Genomic DNA, 18,643 nt, shown 5'->3' with positions numbered 1-18,643 from the left:
CTTGCCTGGCCTTCCTTGGCTTCTTGGTCACTGCACAGAGAGGTCAGTCTAGGTAGCTAAGGGACACATGGAGTCATGTGCTCACTCATGGTTGAATTGGCCCCAAAGGTTTGGAAGAATGGAGGAGCAAAGCATTAACTCTCTGGCTCAGAACCTGAAAAGGAAGAGGTAGCTTAGGAAGGGATGAGTCGCTGAAGAACCACTGCAGACACTTATTTACTGATTGTCACTTACTGTCACCCGCTCACAGTTGATTTATTTTGAGGCACATCTACTTTATCCCGGCGCTGTGGCTTAGCTGGTTAAAGCGCCTGTCTAGTAAACAGGAGATCCTGGGTTCGAATCCCAGCGGTGCCTGAGTTGGTGGGGAGTGATATATTATTGCTGCAAGTGCACTTCTCCACTTTCAAAGTGCGTTTCTGTGTGGTTTTAAGAAAGATTCTTCTTACAAGCCAATCCGTCTTTGGGCCTCCGTTCCCCTGCACTTTTAGTGTGTTTTGGAAGCTACAGATTCTCACTTCGCTTTCATGAAGTAGCACGAAGTAGGCATCTCAGGGTCTGTCCTCAAGGGTATGGAAGACAGGGCTCGGATTTGGGCCCGTTTTGTTTCCATCCTATGCTCGGGTAGGAGAGGGAGAATGGGAAAGCTGCCACTCCAGCGGGGCCGCTAACGGCTGCTGGAGAGAAGGCATGGTCTGCGCCACCGACCCGAGGCGCACTAGCGCTGGCGTCTCGAGGCAGCGTGGGTGGAGCCGGCTGGAGGCGGGCGTGTTGATAGGCAGCTATAGTTGCGCAGGGGCGAGCCCGCACGCGGCTGTGATGGCCGAGTGGTTAAGGCGTTGGACTCGAAATCCAATGGGGTCTCCCCGCGCAGGTTCGAATCCTGCTCACAGCGTTAGTACTTTTGGTAATAGGTATCTCGGTCTCTGGAGAAAGAAAAAGCAGTTTGTTTTCTAGTTCTTTCCTTGGAGAATCTCCCGCGTTATTTTGAGAATCTCAGGGACTCGGCCGTCAGGGTCCAGCCCGCGAGCGCCCTCTTGCGAGTCTCATACTCCTGTCGACCTGCAAAAGCCTTTTTACTGCCGATTTCACTTCCTAACGCCACCACGCTCAGGTGGCTCCTTAGGGCTACTCAGCAATCGTTACTTCCCCCCAATTCATTCACTCTCCTACTCTCCTATGCGACTGCTTCATTCCTACCCTTACCTCAAACTGCGAATCCCTTCTTCATCGTCCCTCATCTTCTACTTCCTGATTCACTGAGAAAATAAAGCCTTCCGGAGTTTCCCATCAACATTCACATCGCACCTACCTACCTACCTACCTACCTACCTACCTACCTACCTACCTACCTACCTACCTACCTACCTACCTAGTTGAGTCTGTGACCACATACTCTTCTTTTCCCTCATTATTGTAGATGAATGCTTCCATCTAAAGCCAACCCCTACTTTTACTAGATTTCCCATCCCCCCGGCCCACTCAAGCAAGGACACTGCTTTTTTTCCTATACCATCAAATTTTCCCTCTCAGCCGGGCGCAGTGGCTCACGCATGTAATCTCAGCACTTTGGGAGGCTTGACGAGTGGATCACTTGAGGTCAGGAGTCCTAGACCAGTGAAACCCCATCTCTACTAAAAATACAAAATTAGCAGGGCGTGGTGGCTGGCGCACGCCTGTATTCCCAGCTACTCGGGAGACTGAGGCAGGAGAAGCACTTGAATCTGGGAGGCGAAAGTTGCAGTGAGCCGAGATCGCGCCATTGCCCTCCAGCCTGGGTAACAATAGCAAAACTCCATCTCAAAAAAAAAAAAAAAAAAAAAAAAAAAAAAAATTCCCTCTCTACTTGATTTTTCTCATCAGCCTACAAACACGAATTTCTCCCAGTTTAGAAGCAAGCCAACAAAAGCTATCTTGACCCCACACGCCCGTCCAGCTACTACTCAATTTCTCTACTCCCTTCTACAGCAAACAGAGCAAGTTATCCAATTCTATCTTCCCACTCTCCTTTGGACGCTTTCTAATCATGTGTCCCCCGCCCCCATCAAAGTTGCCGTTGTTAAGGTTGCCGAATGACCATCACATTGCTAAATCTAGTGACCATTACTTAGCTGCAGTTGATACCGATGCTTACTCTTCCATTAGAAACACTCTTCGCTTGCCTTCTAGGACGCTACGCCCTTCTGATATTCCTTCTACTTCATCAGCAGCTTATTCTCAGACTGCTTTGCTGGTTCCTCACCTTCTGGATCTCTGAATGTTGGACTGTTCCCAAGGCTCAATTTTCCAGCCTCTTCTCTATCTGTACCCACTACCTTGGTCATTTCCAGTTTCGTGGCTTTACATATCAGGTAATAGATTCATACATCCCAGATTTTCTTTTTTTTTTTTTTTTTTTTTTTTGAGACGGAGTCTCGCTCTGTCGCCCAGGCTGGAGTGCAGTGGCCGGATCTCAGCTCACTGCAAGCTCCGCCTCCCGGGTTTACGCCATTCTCCTGCCTCAGCCTCCCGAGTAGCTGGGACTACAGGCGCCCGCCACCTCGCCCGGCTAGTTTTTTTGTATTTTTAGTAGAGACAGGGTTTCACCATGTTAGCCAGGATGGTCTCGATCTCCTGACCTTGTGATCCGCCCGTCTCGGCCTCCCAAAGTGCTGGGATTACAGGTTTGAGCCACCGCGCCCGGCCCCAGATTTTCATCTCCAGCTCCAGAACTCTTCCCTGAATTACAGATGCTTATATATTATTGCCCACATACCATCTACACTTGGAAACCTAATACAGATCACAAACTTAAAATGGGCAAACCAAGGCCTGGCGCGGTGTCTTGTGCCTGTAATCCCAGCACTTTGGGAGGCCAAGGCGGGCGGATCACCTGAGGTCGGAAGTTCCAGACTAGCCTGACCAACAGGGAGAAACCCGTCTCTACTAAAAATAGAAACGTAGCCGGTCGTGGTGGCAAACGCCTGTAATCCCAGCTACTGGGGAGGCTGAGGCAGGAGAATCACTTGAACCTGGCAGAGGTTGTGGTGAGCCGAGATCGGGCCATTGCGCTCCAGCCTGGGCAAAAAGGGTGAAACTCCGTCTCAAAAAAAACCAAAACAAACCAAAACAAAAAAAACACCCAAAAAACAAACAAAAAAACCCCCCAAAAAACAAAAGTGCAAATCAAACTCCTAGGCTTCTTCTCCAAACCTTCTTCACCTGTGGCCCTTTCATCTCAGTAAATGGAAATTCCATTCCTTCAGTTGTTTAGACTAAAAACCTTAGTATTATCCCTGATTGTTCTCTTTCTCTCCCACTCTACATCGAATGAGCAATTTCTATTTAAAATATGTTAGGGCCAGGTGTGATGGCTCACGCCTGTAATCCCAGCACTTTGGATGGCCAAGGCAGGAAGATTCCTTGAGTCCAGGAGTTCAGGACCAGCCTGAGCAACATAACAAGACCCCAGTCTCTGTGGGGAAAAAAAAAAAAAAAATTAGCTGAGCATGCTTGTTGTCCTAGCTACTTGGGAGGCTGAGGAGGGAGGATCACTTGAGCCCAGGAGGCCGAGGTTGCAGTGAGCAGTGATTACACCACTGAACTCTAGCCTGGGTGATAGAATGAGACCCTGTCTTGAACAAAAAAGAAAAAAAGTCTAACATTTGACTATTTGCCATGACCTTCACCATTTCACCATGGTCCAAGCCACCCTCATCTCTCACCTAGATTATTGCAATACCCCCCTAAGTTATTTCCTGGCTAGTTCCATGACAGTCTACTTTTTTTTGAGGCAGGGTCTTGCTCTGCCTCCCAGACTGGAGTGCAGTGGCATGATCTGGGCTCACTGCAGCCTCCTGAGTTCAAGCAATTCTCGTGCCTCAGCCTCCCAAGTAGCTGGGACTATAGGCGTGCACCACCATGCCCAGCTAAATTTTGTATTTTTAGTAGAGATGGGGTTTCACCATGTTGCCCAGGCTGGTCTCGAACTCCTGACCTCAAGTGATCTGCCCCCCCACCCCTCAGCCTCCCAAAGTGCTGTGATTACAGGCGTGAACCACCACTCCTGGCCTCTACTTTTTTTTTTTTTTTTTTTTGAGAGAGGGAGTCTTGCTCTGTGGCCTAGGTTGGAGTGCAGTGGCTGCGATCTTGGCTCGCTGCAACTTCCGCCTCCCAGGTTCAAGCAATTCTCCTGCCTCAGCCTCCCAACTAGCTGGGACTACAGGCATGCACCACCACACCTGGCTAATTTTTGTGTTTTTAGTAGAGACGGGGTTTCACCATGTTGGCCAGGATGGTCTCGATCTCTTGACCTCGTGATCCTCCCGCCTCAGCCTCCCAAACTGCTGGGATTACAGGTGTGAGCCACCACGCCCAACTGGCCTCTACTCTTAATATACTGGGTAGATTGATCCTTTTAAAACATAAATCAAGGACCCGGCGCAGTGGCTCACACCTGTAATCCCAGCACCTGGGAGGCCAAGACGGGTGGATCACGAGGTCAGGAGTTCAAGACCAGCCTAGTCAACAGGGTGAAACCCTGTCTCTACTAAAAATACAAAAATTAGCTGGGCATGGTGGCAGGCGCCTATAGTCCCAGCTACTCGGGAGGCTGAGGTAGAAGAATCGTTTGAACCTGGGAGGCGGAGGTTGCAGAGAGCTGAGATTGAGCCACTGCACTCCAGCCTGAGCAACAGAGTGAGACTCCCTCTCAAAAACAAACAAACAAACAAACAAAAATAAATCAGATTCTGTCATTTCTCTTTGAAGTCTTCTAATGGAGGTATCAATATGAATTCATGGTTTTTATGTGTACAGATATAGAAATAAATATATACACATACACAACATATACACACACATATTTCCTAGCTCTGTCCACTGAGTGAGCCTAGAAACAATGATATCCCACGCTAAAAGCCCCAGATCTTGGTTACTAAATGCCATTCTTTGCTAAAATGAACCAGGACTTCTTAGAGAAGAGGTTGATTCTGGCCGGGCGCGGTGGCTCACGCCTGTATTCCCAGCACTCTGGGAGGCTGCGGCGGGCAGATCACGAGATCAGGAGATCGAGACCATCCTGGCTAACACGGTGAAACCCCGTCTCTATTAAAAATACCAAAAAAAAAAAAAAAGAATTAGTCGGGCGTGGTGGCAGGCGCCTGTAGTCCCAGGTACTTGGGAGGCTGAGACAGGAGAATGGTGTGAACCCTGGAGGCGGAGCTCACAGTGAGACAAGATCCTGCTGTAGCAGGACCAGCCGCAGACAAAACAACTCAGACACCGGATTAAAGAAGGAAGAGGTTTTTTATTCGGCCGGGAGCATCGGCAGACTCGCGTCTTAAGAGCCGAGCTCCCGGCCGGGCGCGGTGGCTCAAGCCTGTAATCCCAGCACTTTGGGAGGCCGAGACGGGCGGATCACGAGGTCAGGAGATCGAGACCATCCTGGCGAACACGGTGAAACCCCGTCTCTACTAAAAAATACAAAAAACTAGCCGGGCGAGGCGGCGGGCGCCTGTAGTCCCAGCTACTCGGGAGGCTGAGGCAGGAGAATGGCGTAAACCCGGGGGGCGGAGCTTGCAGTGAGCTGAGATCCGGCCACTGCACTCCAGCCCGGGCGACAGAGCCAGACTCCGTCTCAAAAAAAAAAAAAAAAAAAAAAAAAAAAAAAAAAAAAAAAAAGAGCCGAGCTCCCTGAGAAAGAAATACTTGGCCTTTTTAAAGGCTTACAACTTTAAGGGGTCCATGTGAAAGGGTCGTGATAAATCAAGCAAGCGTGGGAAACATGACTGGGGGCTACATGCATCAGCTAAAAAAAAGTTTTACAATGCTTTTTTTCATACAGTGTCTGGAATTTACAGATAACACAAGTAGTTTAGGCCAGGCATTGATGTTATTATTATTACTTTGTTTAACTCCTAGGACTGGGTGGTGGTGCCAAGGTTGTCTGGCTATTTATCTTACTTTTGTTTCTCTCTCTCTTTTCTCCTGTCTTTGAACTAGGCAAGGTGGGGGGAGGAGGGTAGCAGGAGTAGTAGTGCTCTCCTTCCTTAGTGCCACTGCACTCCAGCCTGGGCGACAGGGAGAGAGACTCCCTCTAAAAAAAAAAAAAAAAGAAGAGGTTGATTCCAGGACTGGGGACATTTTGGAACATTTTGTTGCGCCGGAATATAAAGAAATGCTAAAGAATATTTGGTATGTATCAAAAAAGACACAGCAGCTAGGGTCTGCAGCCAAAGGGGCGCCCATTGGCTAAATCTGGGACAATTTGAGCATTAAAATAAAGATTGTGATGGATTATAATAATTGAATAAAATAAAAACCCAAAATCAATACTGGTATAAATAAATAAAGCGCAGTGGCTCCTGCCTGTGCAAATCCCACAGTTTTGGAGGATTCGTTGAGCCCAGGAGTTCTACACCAGCCTGGGCAACATAGTGAGATCCCCATCTCTACAAAAAATAAAAAAAACTAGCCAGGCCTTGCGGTGTACACCTGCAGTCCTAGCTACTTGGGAGGCTGAGGAGGATCACTTGAGCCCAACAGTTCAAGGCTGCAGTGAGCTATAATGGCAGCACTGCACTCCAGCCTAGGCAACAGAGCGAGTCCCTGTCTCAATCAATCAATCAATCAATCAATCAATATTCTTTGTACTATTCTTGACAAATTTCTGAAAGTCTGAAAATGCCAGACATATTGTCACCTCAGGGCTTTTGTGCTAGCAGTTCCCTCTGCCTGAAACGTTCTTCCCCAGTTATCCCATAACCTGCCCAGTCATCACTTAAATTTTGTCTTCTCAGTGAATCCTTTGCTGATCATCCCTGATGACATCTAAAATTACAATTCTCACTCTCCACTCCCCTTCTCTGCTTGCTTTTTTCTTTTCTTTTTCTTTCTTTCTTTTTTTTTTTTTGGAGACGGAGTCTCTCTCTGTCGCCCAGGCTGGAGTACAGTGGCGCAGTCTTGGCTCACTGCAAGTTCTGCCTCCCGGGTTCACTCCGTTCTCCTGCCTCAGCCTCCCGAGTAACTGGGACTACAGGTGCCCACCACCGCGTCTGGCTAATTTTTTGTACTTTTTTTTAGTAGAGACGGGGTTTCACCGTGGTCTCAAGCTCCTGACCTCGTGATCTGCCCGCCTCGGCCTCCCAAAGTGCTGGGATTACAGGCGTGAGCCACCGCGCCTGGCCTTTTTTTTTTTGTTTTTTGAGAAGAAGTCTAGCTCTGTCGCCCAGGCTGGAGTGCAGTGGTGGGATCTTGGCTCCCTGTAACCTTAACCTTCCGAGTTCCAGTTATTCTCCTGCTTCAGCCTCCCGAGTAGCTGGGACTACAGGTGCCCGCCAACATGCCCGGTTACTTTTTGTATTTTTAGTAGAGATGGGGTTTCATGATGTTGGACAGGCTGGTCTCGAACTCCTGCCCTCAGGTGATCCGCCCGCCTTGGCCTTCCAAAGTGCTGGGATTACAGGCGTGAACCACCGCGCCCTGCCCATGTTTAATTTATTTCTATAGCACCATCTAACAAATGATGTGCTTTGTATAACGTACATTGACTGTGTCCCCTAGGAGAATGTATGACTTGTAAGGGCAGAGATCATTGCCTGTTTCTTTTGGGACTATATCCCCAGGGCCCAGGACAGATGGAGGCCCACAGTATGCACCCTGTAAATATGTGCTGAAGAATAAAGGAGGTTCAGGGATCCAGACCTTTTGTGTCTGCAGGGCTTTAAGTTCCTTAAGTGGTTTCACTGCCCTGTTTTCTCTGCCTGGGTCTGTGCTGCCCCTTCTCTTTTCTTTGATTTTGCCACCCAAGGCAAGCGGAGCAGGGCAAGACCTGAAGTTTGCCTTGTGGGCCTGGAGAGCATCTATCCTGGTCTTTCCTTGGCCCAGGGTCCTGGTCCTCCTACTGCCCAACCCCCAATGCCCCAGGACTCAACCCTCCAGGAACTCCCTCTACCCAGGGCCCAGGGGCTCCCAGGAAACCAGCCTTCCTTTTGAAGAACTGAAGAGGGAGGAGCTAAGTCTTGGAAACCAGGACTGGGGAGACTTCGCAATGGGGGAAGGGAAGCTGGGACACTCTACCGGCTATGTGTATATATGTATATATGTGTGTATATATGTGTACTGTATATATATGTGTACTGTATATGTGTACTATATACACATGTATGTGTATATATGTATATGTGTATATATGTGTGTACCATATACACATGTATGTATACACGTGTGTATACATATATACATATATGTATATATACACATGTATGTATACACATATATACATATATACACACACACATATATATGATTATAATGAGGATTGCCGGACGCAATGACTCACGCCTGTAATCCCAGCACTTTGGGAGGCCGAAGTGGTCAGATCACCTGATGTCCGGAGTTCCATACCAGCCCGGCCAACATAGTGAAATTTCGTCTCTACTAAAAATTCAAAAATTAGCCGGGAGTGGTGGCTAACGCCTGTAATCCCAGCTACTCAAGAGGCTGAGGCAGGAGAATGGCTTGAACCCGGGAGGCAGAGGTTGCACTCTGAGCCGAGATCCCAGCATTGCACTCCATCCTGGGCAACAAGAGCGAGATTATAATGGGGCTAAAAAAATTCCTTATCCCCGGGCGTGGTGGCTCACGCCCGTAATTCCAGCACTTTGGGAGGCCGAGGCTGGCGGATCACGAGGTCAGGAGATTGAGACCAGCCTCACCAACATGGTGAAACCCCATCTCTACTAAAAATACAAAAATTAGCCGGGTGTGGTGGCACCAGTCTGTAATCCCAGCTACTTGGGAGCCTGAGGCAAGATAATCGCCTGAACCCGGGAGGCAGAGGTAGCAGTGAGCCGGACCACCCCACTGCACTCCAGCCTGGACAACGGAGTGAGACCCCGACTCAAAAAAAAAAAAAAAAAAAAAAGAAAAAAAAATATCACCTAAAGATCGCATAGCTATCATAACATTGTAGTGCCATGCGTTACCTTTGAGGTACACAAATACTTACCATTGTGTACAGTTGCCTGCAGTATTCAGTACAGTACCATGCTGTAGCTGTACGGGTAGCTTAGGAGCACAATAAGCTACACAGTGTAACCTAGGTGTGTAGAAGGCTCTACCATGTAGGTTTGCATCACTACACTCTGTGATATTTGAATAATGAAATTGCCTAGCAACGCATTTCTTTGAATATATCCACACGTTAAGCAATGCATGACTGTACCTAAGACAAAGATCTAGGAGTTAACCCCTTCATGTTTTCTCTTCTCACCACCACCTCAAGGCATTGCCTAGAAGACTGCTCCGGCCCCCAAATGAGCCCTCTGCCTTCATTCTCCAAATAGCAACAAGAGCGATCTTTTAATTTTATCTATCTATCTATCTATCTATCTATCTATCTATCTATCTATCTATCTATCTGTATATCTCTGTCTAGAGTCTCGCCCAGGCTGGAGAGCAGTGGCGCAATCTTGGCTCACTGCAACCTCCCCACTCAGACGCGCACCATCACCCCTGACTAATTTTTTTTTCTTTTTTCTTTATTTTTTTTTCATTGAGACAGAGTCTGGGTTTGTCGCCCAGGCTGGAGTGCAGTGGCACGATTAAGGCTCACTGCAACCTCCGCCTCCCAGGTTCAAGCGATTCTCCTGCCTCAGCCTCAGGAGTAGCTGGGATTACAGGCACACGCCATCACTCCCGTTTAATTTTTGTATTTTTAGTAGAGACGGGGTTTTGCCATGTTGGCCAGGCTGGTCTCGAACTCCTGGGCTCAAGCGATCCTCCCGCCTCAGCCTCCCAAAGTGCTGGGATTACAGGCGTGAGCCACAGCGTCCGGTCCAAAGTGATTTATTATTATTATTATCATTATTTTGAGACGGAGTCTTGCTCTGTTACCCAGGCTGGAGTGCAGTGGTGCGATCTCGACTTATTGCAAACTCCGCCTCCCAGGTTCAAGCGATTCTCCTGCCTCAGTCTCCCGAGTAGCTGGAATTACAGGCGTGTGCCGCCACGCCCGGCTAATTTTTGTATTTTTAGTGGACACAGGGTTTCGCCATGATGGCAGCCTGGTCTCGAACTCCTGAAATCAGGTGATCCACCTGCCTCGGTGTACCAAAGTGCGCGGATTACAGGCATGAGCCACCGCGCCCGGTCCCGAAGTGATCTTTTAAAACATAAGTCAGAGAATATAACTTTCCTAATGAAAATCCTCCACTAGCTTCCAATTGCCCTTAGACTATCAAATCCAAACCCCTTCAACACTCTCCAAGATCCTGTGAGATGGCCTACGCCTGACTCTCCAATCTGATCTCTGCCACTCTGCAAATTCTCCATCCCGGGTTCGCTGGACCTCTTTCTCTAGCTCCCACCAGCAAATAGCTCTCCTGCCTCAGAGCCCGTACTTGCAGTTCCCTTTGCCTGGACTCAAGGCTGCTGACTACGCTGGCATCAAATATCAACTCTTCACAGAGGCTGTCTCTGACCACCCAGAGTAAAGTAGCCCTTCACTTTCAAGTCATCGCCATGACCCTTTTGTTTTGTTTTGTTTTTGTTTTGTTGTTGTTGTTTTCTTTCCACAGCCTCATAACCATCTGACGCTATCTTACGTTATTTTTTGCTTTCGCAGTTACTGTCTGTCTTTCCCATTGTAACGTAAGCTTCAGGAAGGCCCAGACCCAATGTACTCCTTCCAGTACTCAGCACACGGGAGGCACCCAATAAATATGGGCTGACCGAATAAATCCAGCAGCTGCGCACACAGGCATATAGATAGATGCACGTGTTTTTTTTTTTTTTTTTTTTTTGTTGTTGTTTTTGTTTTTTGTTTTTTTAAACAACAGTTTCCTTCTGGAGGCCACAGTTACTACCTAGAGCTAAGAAGAGAGCATTGGCAGTCACAGATACAATCCGAGGACGAGACAGAGATCCAGACCCTGGAGCAAATAAAACAGGCTGAAGGAAACGGGAGAGAGAGCTCCAGGGTGAGTTCCACAGAGAGAGACCCAGATAGACTAAGACCGAGACAAAGATTCACTCAGCGAACCTAAGCCCCGAGCCCACAGGTCCCGGCAGCTACCGCGGACAGAGCCAGGAGGAGGCGGCGAGCAGAGGGAGGCGTAGCGCGCCGGAAGGGAGCGGACCATGGGGAGCCTCGCCGCCCCGCCCCGCCGCTCCGCCCCGCCCTGCTCACAAGTGGTCGCCGCAGGTGGCGTTGCGCCTGCCCGCCCGCCCTCGGGCCCGACGCGTGCGGGATCAAAGCGGCCGGGAAGGGGCGGGGAGGGGAGGTGGCAGGAACCCGGAGGTGTTAGCGAGCTTCCCAGGGGATGGCAGGAGCGTGGGAGCGCAGAGTCCCGGGAGGCGACAGAGACTCGGAGAGACGATGAGATACCAGAGACCCGAAAGAGCCAGAGGCGGAGATGCAGAAGCCAAGAGACCGGAGAGACGCGGAATCAGAGATGCGGAGGAACGAGACCACCGACACCCAGAGAGACCCAGGGTAGAAGTCGCTGAAGATCTGGAAAGAACGTGAGAGATACAGAGATGGAGAAGCTAAGGGGCACTCAGAGACCCAGAAAGGAGGCTAGACAAAAAAGGCACAGACCCATAGACTTAAGAAAAGGAAGCGTGCTTCAGAGAGAACGGAAAATAACAGAGGAAGAGAGGTGGAAAGAACAAGGGATTTAGAGTAGGGGGCGGGAAGACCTGGCCCCTCCCCCGCGGGGGGCCGAGAGGACCCCCGGGGCAGGGATCCGAGCACTGTGTCCTTTCTCAGGGTCACGCCTGTGGAGGTGCGGGCGGGGAGCGGAGGGAGGAGTGTGGAGAATGCAGGACCCCCAGGCTGGGAGGAGGGGAGAGTGAGGGCGTGCGGAATCAGGGTGTAGGCCTGGGGCTGCAAACTCTGCTATAGTCAAAAGGCTAAGATTTATATTTGGCAGAAATTAAGTGAAAAGATGCTTTTTAGATACTACCAAATGTATTATCCTCTCTTTGGAGAGGAGAAAATAAGGCTCTTGCATTGGCCGGGAATCGAACCCGGGCCTCCCGCGTGGCAGGCGAGAATTCTACCACTGAACCACCAATGCGTGACTTCTGGAGTGTGCCAGGAGACTATCTGAGGTCGTAAGAGGTTGAGGCCGACCCGGACAGGCAACTGTGTAGGCCAGGGAACTGGTCCCGAATAGTTGACGTGGGTGGAGCGCCAGGTCATCCTTCCTCTCGTCCGGATCCGGCCACCGGGCCATAAAGCCGCCCCATATGGCCAGGGGCGGCCCCACACCCGGGTGCGAACAGCCTGGGGCCCCCAGCCTCGCGTGCAGGTGAGAAAAATTCAGCCCGAGCCCAGGTTCCCAAGGAGGGGGGCAGCGGGGGCTGTTGGGGCCACACATTTGCGTTCCCATTTGGCTGAGGGACGGAGAGGGGGGATGTGCTGGGGGCCCTGATCCCAAATGGGAGCTCCCTCCTCAAGGTCTGTGCCTCTCTAGGCTCTGGCTACAGCAAGAAAGGCTCCGTTACAAAACCAAGGTGCGGAGGGCCGTTGGGAGGGCTTGGAGGAATCCCCACTGGTCTCTGACTTCACAGCTATCTTCCGTCTCGGTCTGCAACCCTGTCTTTCCGTGTCTTTATCCCTGGCAACCTGGCTGTCCCGTTCAGTTTCTGATTTATCTTCTCAGGCACTTTGTCCCGAAGCCCCCGAGTGGTCAGGCATCGTTCTGCGGAGGGTCATGTTCTTGGTTTGAGGTGGGTGTTGATCCCTTTTCTGTATCCCTTGCTTTCCCCTTAGTAAAACTGCCTGCTCCCTGCTACCCTACAGTCACCAGGGGCCTCCAGAAGCAAGCAATGCGGGCACACTTGCGTGAGGTGTCCCATCAGCCACACTCCTGAATCTCCTATGACTAGTTTTGAATCAAATACTTGTGCTGTAAGTGGAAAGACCTCTCCACTCCTACCTATGTTTCAAAGACTTGCTCCCTCTGCCTTGAGGTTCCTCCTCAGTCCAGCCATCCTCAAGGAGACCTTTTCCCGGAGCACCTCTTTCACTGGGCTTCTGTAACAGCTACTTAGTGTCACGTGGTCTTTTCCATTAGCTACTGCAGGGATAAGCTGGGTCTCTCCTGCGTATCTCACTATGACTCGCCCGAGCCTAGACCAGTGCCCTGTCCGCACAGTGGGCGCGCAGATGTTCGGGGACTTGAATGTAACTGGCTTAGACAGAACAGAGCGCCTCTCCAACCTCCTGGCAGAGCTTTGGTTGAGTCGGACGGATTCACCCAGCACACTCGGGTTGCTCCCTGTCTCGACTAGGAAGCGAACTCGGAGATGATGTATAAAATTCAGCCTGGGGGCTGAGAGGTGCTAACTTCTGTTTCAGGGTTAGTGAGGGTACAGTAAGTCTCCGACAAAGCTGCAATTCTGGAGGAACTCTGAATTTCATCCCCAAGCGAGCTCTGCCCCTAATAACCTCCTGCCTTCAGCTGGGTTCCGCCTCCTTATACAGCCTTATGGTCCATAAACCAGCCAGTGCCCCCATTCACCCCTCACTTCCCACACTCCCAGGCCAGTTTCTCTACTTCCCCTCCCCCCTTCACTCCTCCTCTTTCCGGGAGCCTCGTGCCGGGTCCTAGAGGGGCAGAATCCGGGTGCCGAAGGGGGCGGGGTCGGGTCCTATCCCTCCTACCCTGGGGCCACGGAATATAAGGCTCCAGGCGAGCAGGGACCCGGTCCACACCAGGGTCCGGAGGAGCAATGGTCACCCGGGATCGAGCTGAGAATAGGGACGGCCCCAAGGTGAGAGGCGGGAGGGGAGGGAGCAGAGGTCCCTGGTTTGGCCAGGGGACTGGGCCCCTGACGCCGTCGGTCTGGAGAGAGACTGGGGACGCAGGGGTGGAAGGGGAGCCGTGCTCCAGGACTCCAGGAGCCAGGAGCTGGAGAGGAAGCTGCAAAATATGAAGAAGGGGACAGGGGTCAGAGCCAGACCTGAGTGGGCGGCGGAAACATAGGACTAGGGGTCTCGGTAATGGGGGTCGGCACCTTGTGGCCTGGGGAGGGAGCCGGTGTCGGAGTAAAATAAGCAAGTAGAAGGCAGAGCCAAGGGAGGAGGGTGGGAACGAAAAGAGAAGAGGATAGTCTCTTGCTCTACGCTGGCTGTGAGGCGGGCGGGGTTGGCCCAAGACGGTCTTGTAGAGAAGGCCCCGGGGCGTTGGTTCCAGAGGCCCCACACTGGTGGAAGATTTTAGGAGAACCAGTGGAGAAGGTGACGGCCTGGAGGGTTTTGAGGGAGAAGAGGCGGTGCGGTCGCGCTAGGTATCTCCCTTTCTATACTCAGGGCCGCCAGCTCTGAGCCTGGCACCGTGCGGCGCACGTGCCTGCGCGCAGAGGGTTCCCAAAGTTCTCCACTGAGACAGAGAGAAACTGCACGAGACGGAGACGTAGAGAGAAAAGAGGAGGAGAGACACAGAGAGGGGAGGAGGGAGGACGAGACTGAGAGAGGAGAATGCGAAGATCCGGGGAGGCGAGCTACAGAAACTGATCTAGGGGCATTGGGAGGAGGGGCGGAGAGGGATCGAATGGGGTCGACCCTAGGCAATCTGGGGTCTTGGGGCCGGGGTGGAAGCCGGGCTCTCCCAGCGGCGGGATCCGACGCCGGCGCGGCCGCGCTGAGTCTCGGTCCGGTCGGCCCGCTCTCCTTTTCCCGCTGGTCGCAGATGCTGAAGCCGCTTGTGGAGAAGCGGCGCCGGGACCGCATCAACCGCAGCCTGGAAGAGCTGAGGCTGCTGCTGCTGGAGCGGACCCGGGACCAGGTCAGTCCCTCCGCTAGCCCCGGGTCCCCAAGCTTCCCGTTTCCGCGTCCCAGGGCTTCCCACTGGGGTGGGGACACATGCTTGGTTTGCAACCCTGGCTCCAAGGCATCCTCACTCGAGTCCCGCCTTTGGAATTCCATCCCAGACCCCCACTCGCTCTCAGAACGCGATCTTCTTCGCCACCCCTCGGGTCTGTAAGTTTCACGCCTGGTTCTGTAAATTTCGCTCCCGGGTTCGGTCCGTTTCACCCTTTGGGTCTCTTAACTGTCCGCTTCCCCCTCCCCCATAACCAGCTTCTGATCAGCTAGCTTCTGTTCTGTCGGGTGGTTAATTTCATTCCCTGGGTTGCGGTTTCAAATCTCCTCCTCACGCGTTGGGCATTGGTTCCATCCCCTCGGGTTGGACAGTTTCGTCTCGGGGTGGGCCAGGACCTCCCTTGGTCATCTCCACGCCGCATTTGGTCGCGCGTTCTGTGGGCAGTGCGCAAATGCGATCGGGGGTACCCCCAGCTCCCGCATCCGCCCCTCCCTTCTTCCCCCTGCCACTTTCCCCCTTTCTCCCCACCCCTTTCTGTCTCTGCGCCCTCCCCTCCCGTCTGTAGAACCTCCGGAACCCGAAGCTGGAGAAAGCGGAGATACTGGAGTTCGCCGTGGGCTACTTGAGGGAGCGAAGCCGGGTGGAGCCCCCGGGTACAGCGCGGGGGTGGGGCAGCGGAGGGAGGGAGGGGGGACGCCAGGAGGCTCCGGCCGGGGCAGAGCGGGCGGGCCCTGCGGTGGATGGTGGGCTTGGGGAGTGGCCGGTTCTGCTCCGAGGCGAGGTTAATAACACCCGCGCGTGTCTGTCTCTGTGTCTCCCTCATTTTCTCCCTCTCTCCGTCCATCTGGCTTCCTGTCTCTGTGCGCCTGTCCGGCCTTGGTATCTCTGCGCCCCACCCCTTCCCTCACCCCTGCTGGGCCCCTGCCCTGCCCACCTGTGCTCCCGCCGGCCGCACCCACCGCCGCGGCTCCAGGGGTTCCCCGGTCCCCAGTCCAGGACGCCGAGGCGCTCGCCAGCTGCTACTTGTCCGGTTTCCGCGAGTGTCTGCTTCGCTTGGCGGCCTTCGCGCACGACGCCAGCCCGGCCGCCCGCGCCCAGCTCTTCTCCGCGCTGCACGGCTACCTGCGCCCCAAACCGCCCCGGCCCAAGCCGGTAGAGCCGAGGCCTCCAGCGCCGCGCCCATCCCTGGACCCCGCCGCACCGGCCCTTGGCCCCGCGCTGCACCAGCGCCCCCCAGTGCACCAGGGCCCCCCTAGCCCGCGCTGCGCATGGTCCCCATCCCTCTGCTCCCCGCGCGCCGGGGATTCTGGCGCGCCGGCGCCCCTCACCGGACTGCTGCCGCCGCCACCGCCGCCTCACAGACAAGACGGGGCGCCCAAGGCCCCGCCGCCCCCGCCGCCCGCTTTCTGGAGACCTTGGCCCTGAGCCTTGGGGGGTGGTGGGGGCGGGGTCTAGGGGTGGGGTAGAGACTCCAGCCCGAGGGCAGCAGAGGGACCCGGGCGTCCGGGCGAGCAGGTGTTGGGGAGGGCGGCGGGGCGCGCGGGCTCAGCGCGCGGGTGAGATGTGGTCTATATTAGAGTATCTATATAAATATATATTTCCCTGGTTCCTGTCCCTTTTCCCTGCCCCAACTTCTTCCTTGCGTCTAGGATTGTACTCTCTCTGCCCCCCAGCCCAGTCCCAGTCCCTTCCCGAGTCCCTAGTGCATGGAATAAAGTGGTTATTAAATCCCCGTGTGTCCCCGAGCCAGGGGCCTGCCTTTATCTCGACGTCCACGCCCACTTTCCCTTCCCTTCTGTCTCCCACCCTCAGTCCTGCTCTCCATGGCCCAAGCCCCGGGGCAGACAGGTAAGTAAAGAAGAGAGCAGGGCGGGAACTGAGATCGAAATAGAAACCAGGTGGAAAAAGAGAGCGATAGGGTAGGGGGAGAAAAAAACGGATAAAAGGAAAATTTGAAATAAAATCGACTCTGGTGGGATTCGAACCCACAACCTTTGAATTGCTCTAATTCGTCACTAGAAGTCCAATGCGCTATCCATTGCGCCACAGAGCCACCTGGCGGGCGGCGGCATCTTCTAGCTTACCGGTACTAGAGTGGGAAAGGGGCAGGGCTGGGGGAGTGGGGGGCGGACATACCAGGAGCGCGCGGTTTGGATCGCAGAGGCCAAGCCAGGTAGAGGGAGCGGGCGCAAAGCATGTTAGCCAGGTGAGAGCGAGGGTGCATATAGGTCGAAAAAACAGGGAGGGAGAACAACGGAAAATGGGTGAGCGAGCGAGTGCAGAGCTCCGGCTGCCCGATTGGGGGCTGCTTCCGGCTCAGGCGCTCCCCACTCCCAGATGTAGTCCCACCCAAATAAACTAGTTTTGTTGTAAATTTCTGTGTGTTTCTGTCTCTTCTCGTTTATCTGTTCTGCCATCTGCTGCTATGCGGTCCAGAGTCTCGATGGTTCCCCATTTCCAGTCTGAAAGATATGGAAAAGGAGATGGATCAGTTTGGCACTCTTAGTTTTGCCCCATTCCCTGCTTCTAGTCTCTTAGGAGGACAACGGGGAGCCCGGGCTTTCACGCAGGTAGCGTGGCCGAGCGGTCTAAGGCGCTGGATTTAGGCTCCAGTCTCTTCGGAGGCGTGGGTTCGAATCCCACCGCTGCCAGGCCGGAGTTTTTCTGGTGGATCAAGCACCTGACATAATTCCGTTAGGTTCTACCTATTTACATGCAGAGAGTAATTTTATTAATTCCCCTGTTAATAGTTTCACCATCATCTTCCGTGTTTGGTCGTCCAGACAGATCATACTCCTGCATTCATCCCTCAAGCTAAGACCTGATAGTAGCTGCTGAAGCAACGTTTCCTTTCTTCATAACATCTCTATTTTAACATGTTTTCGAATGTTAGCTCAGCTTCCAAGATATTTAAATAATTTGTTGTATGTTCTCCTAACACTGTGTTATAGGACCCAATCACCTGGCAGGAAAAGCACAAATAACTGGTAGTGTCCTAGTTTCCTTTTTTTTTTTTTTTTCGGTCGGATTCTCTTGGGTCATAGGAGTATCTCCTGTGTGAAAATCAATTAACAGTATGCAACATGCTGATGTTGAAGAAAAAAAATTAAGGTTCCACCGAGATTTGAACTCGGATCGCTGGATTCAGAGTCCAGAGTGCTAACCATTACACCATGGAACCACCGTCTTACTGGCGCTCATGATTATGTGCATTACTGGACATTCTATTTTGCGTGTCTTCCACACCCGTCACTGAAAGAAAACGAAAATAAAACAAAATCTGCTGTTGGATATGGTAGACACCGTTATCGAGCACTTGAAATATATGAATTCAGATGCATTGCCAGCTGCTAAATATCTTCTTTTGAAGGCTTTGTACAAACAAAAAGACTTAAAATTTCATTAATAATTTTAAAATGTTGATTATGTGTTAAAATAAGATTTTGATATATTAGGGTAAGTAAAATAGATCCGTCAAATTAATTTCGCTTGCTTCTTTTTATTCTTTGTAATGTGGCTACCAGAAAATTTAAATTCGATAATACAGCTCGCGTATGTCGTTTTCAAAGTATATTTATTACCCTCCACCGTCAGTTGCTGAATTTTGCGGAAACCAAGTTTCTGTTCCACTTAGTTTTAAAAGCTAGTAACTATTTTTGTTACTATTTTAAGCGAAGTGCGGTACCTTAAAAGGTAAAACAATCCGCCCGAACAGGGACTTGAACCCTGGACCCTCAGATTAAAAGTCTGATGCTCTACCGACTGAGCTATCCGGGCTCTTAACACAGCGGTTACTCTTTGTTTATAAGAGAATTCTCTATATGAAAATC

At 52.0% G+C, this 18,643-nt stretch overlaps 1 protein-coding gene and 7 non-coding genes across 9 annotated transcripts; 4 read left to right on the top strand and 4 right to left on the bottom strand.

Moving 5' to 3' along the window:
- The first annotated feature begins 283 nt into the window (after positions 1-283).
- On the top strand, positions 284-357 carry TRNAT-AGU. Its single transcript has one exon. It is a non-coding gene; the product is annotated as a tRNA-Thr (tRNA).
- A 456-nt stretch (positions 358-813) lies between these two features.
- TRNAS-CGA lies at positions 814-895 on the top strand. Its single transcript has one exon. It is a non-coding gene; the product is annotated as a tRNA-Ser (tRNA).
- An 11,096-nt stretch (positions 896-11,991) lies between these two features.
- On the bottom strand, positions 11,992-12,062 carry TRNAG-GCC. The gene has a single exon. It is a non-coding gene; the product is annotated as a tRNA-Gly (tRNA).
- A 1,658-nt stretch (positions 12,063-13,720) lies between these two features.
- On the top strand, positions 13,721-17,189 carry HES7 (hes family bHLH transcription factor 7). 2 transcript variants are annotated; one of them, XM_025363375.1, is made up of 4 exons: positions 13,721-13,764; positions 14,682-14,777; positions 15,379-15,466; positions 15,787-17,189. In XM_025363375.1, the coding sequence occupies exons 1-4, from the start codon at positions 13,723-13,725 to the stop codon at positions 16,236-16,238; spliced, it is 678 nt and encodes a 225-aa protein (XP_025219160.1). In that variant the 5' UTR covers positions 13,721-13,722; the 3' UTR covers positions 16,239-17,189. The 2 variants fall into 2 exon arrangements, with proteins under 2 accessions (XP_025219160.1, XP_025219159.1); XM_025363374.1 differs by having other exon boundaries at positions 13,723-13,764; positions 15,772-16,809.
- On the bottom strand, positions 16,778-16,866 carry TRNAR-UCU. Its single transcript is given in 2 exon segments — positions 16,778-16,813; positions 16,830-16,866. It is a non-coding gene; the product is annotated as a tRNA-Arg (tRNA).
- Positions 17,190-17,382: 193 nt separating the features above from the next.
- On the top strand, positions 17,383-17,464 carry TRNAL-UAG. The gene has a single exon. It is a non-coding gene; the product is annotated as a tRNA-Leu (tRNA).
- A 458-nt stretch (positions 17,465-17,922) lies between these two features.
- On the bottom strand, positions 17,923-17,994 carry TRNAQ-CUG. Its single transcript has one exon. It is a non-coding gene; the product is annotated as a tRNA-Gln (tRNA).
- A 523-nt stretch (positions 17,995-18,517) lies between these two features.
- TRNAK-UUU lies at positions 18,518-18,590 on the bottom strand. The gene has a single exon. It is a non-coding gene; the product is annotated as a tRNA-Lys (tRNA).
- Positions 18,591-18,643: the final 53 nt, after the last annotated feature.

The sequence above is a fragment of the Theropithecus gelada genome, chromosome 16 (assembly GCF_003255815.1).
Source record: "Theropithecus gelada isolate Dixy chromosome 16, Tgel_1.0, whole genome shotgun sequence".
NCBI classification, from domain to species: Eukaryota; Metazoa; Chordata; class Mammalia; order Primates; family Cercopithecidae; genus Theropithecus; species Theropithecus gelada.
This window is presented reverse-complemented; position numbering and strand designations above follow the sequence as displayed.

Coding starts and splice junctions, on each gene's coding strand:
- HES7 (XM_025363374.1), top strand. CDS start 13,723: ATGGTCACCCGGGATCGAGCTGAGAATAGGGACGGCCCCAAG. Junction 14,778..15,378: donor TGGAGCGGACCCGGGACCAG/GTCAGTCCCTCC, acceptor TCCCGTCTGTAG/AACCTCCGGAACCCGAAGCT. Junction 15,467..15,771: donor AAGCCGGGTGGAGCCCCCGG/GTACAGCGCGGG, acceptor CGGCCGCACCCA/CCGCCGCGGCTCCAGGGGTT.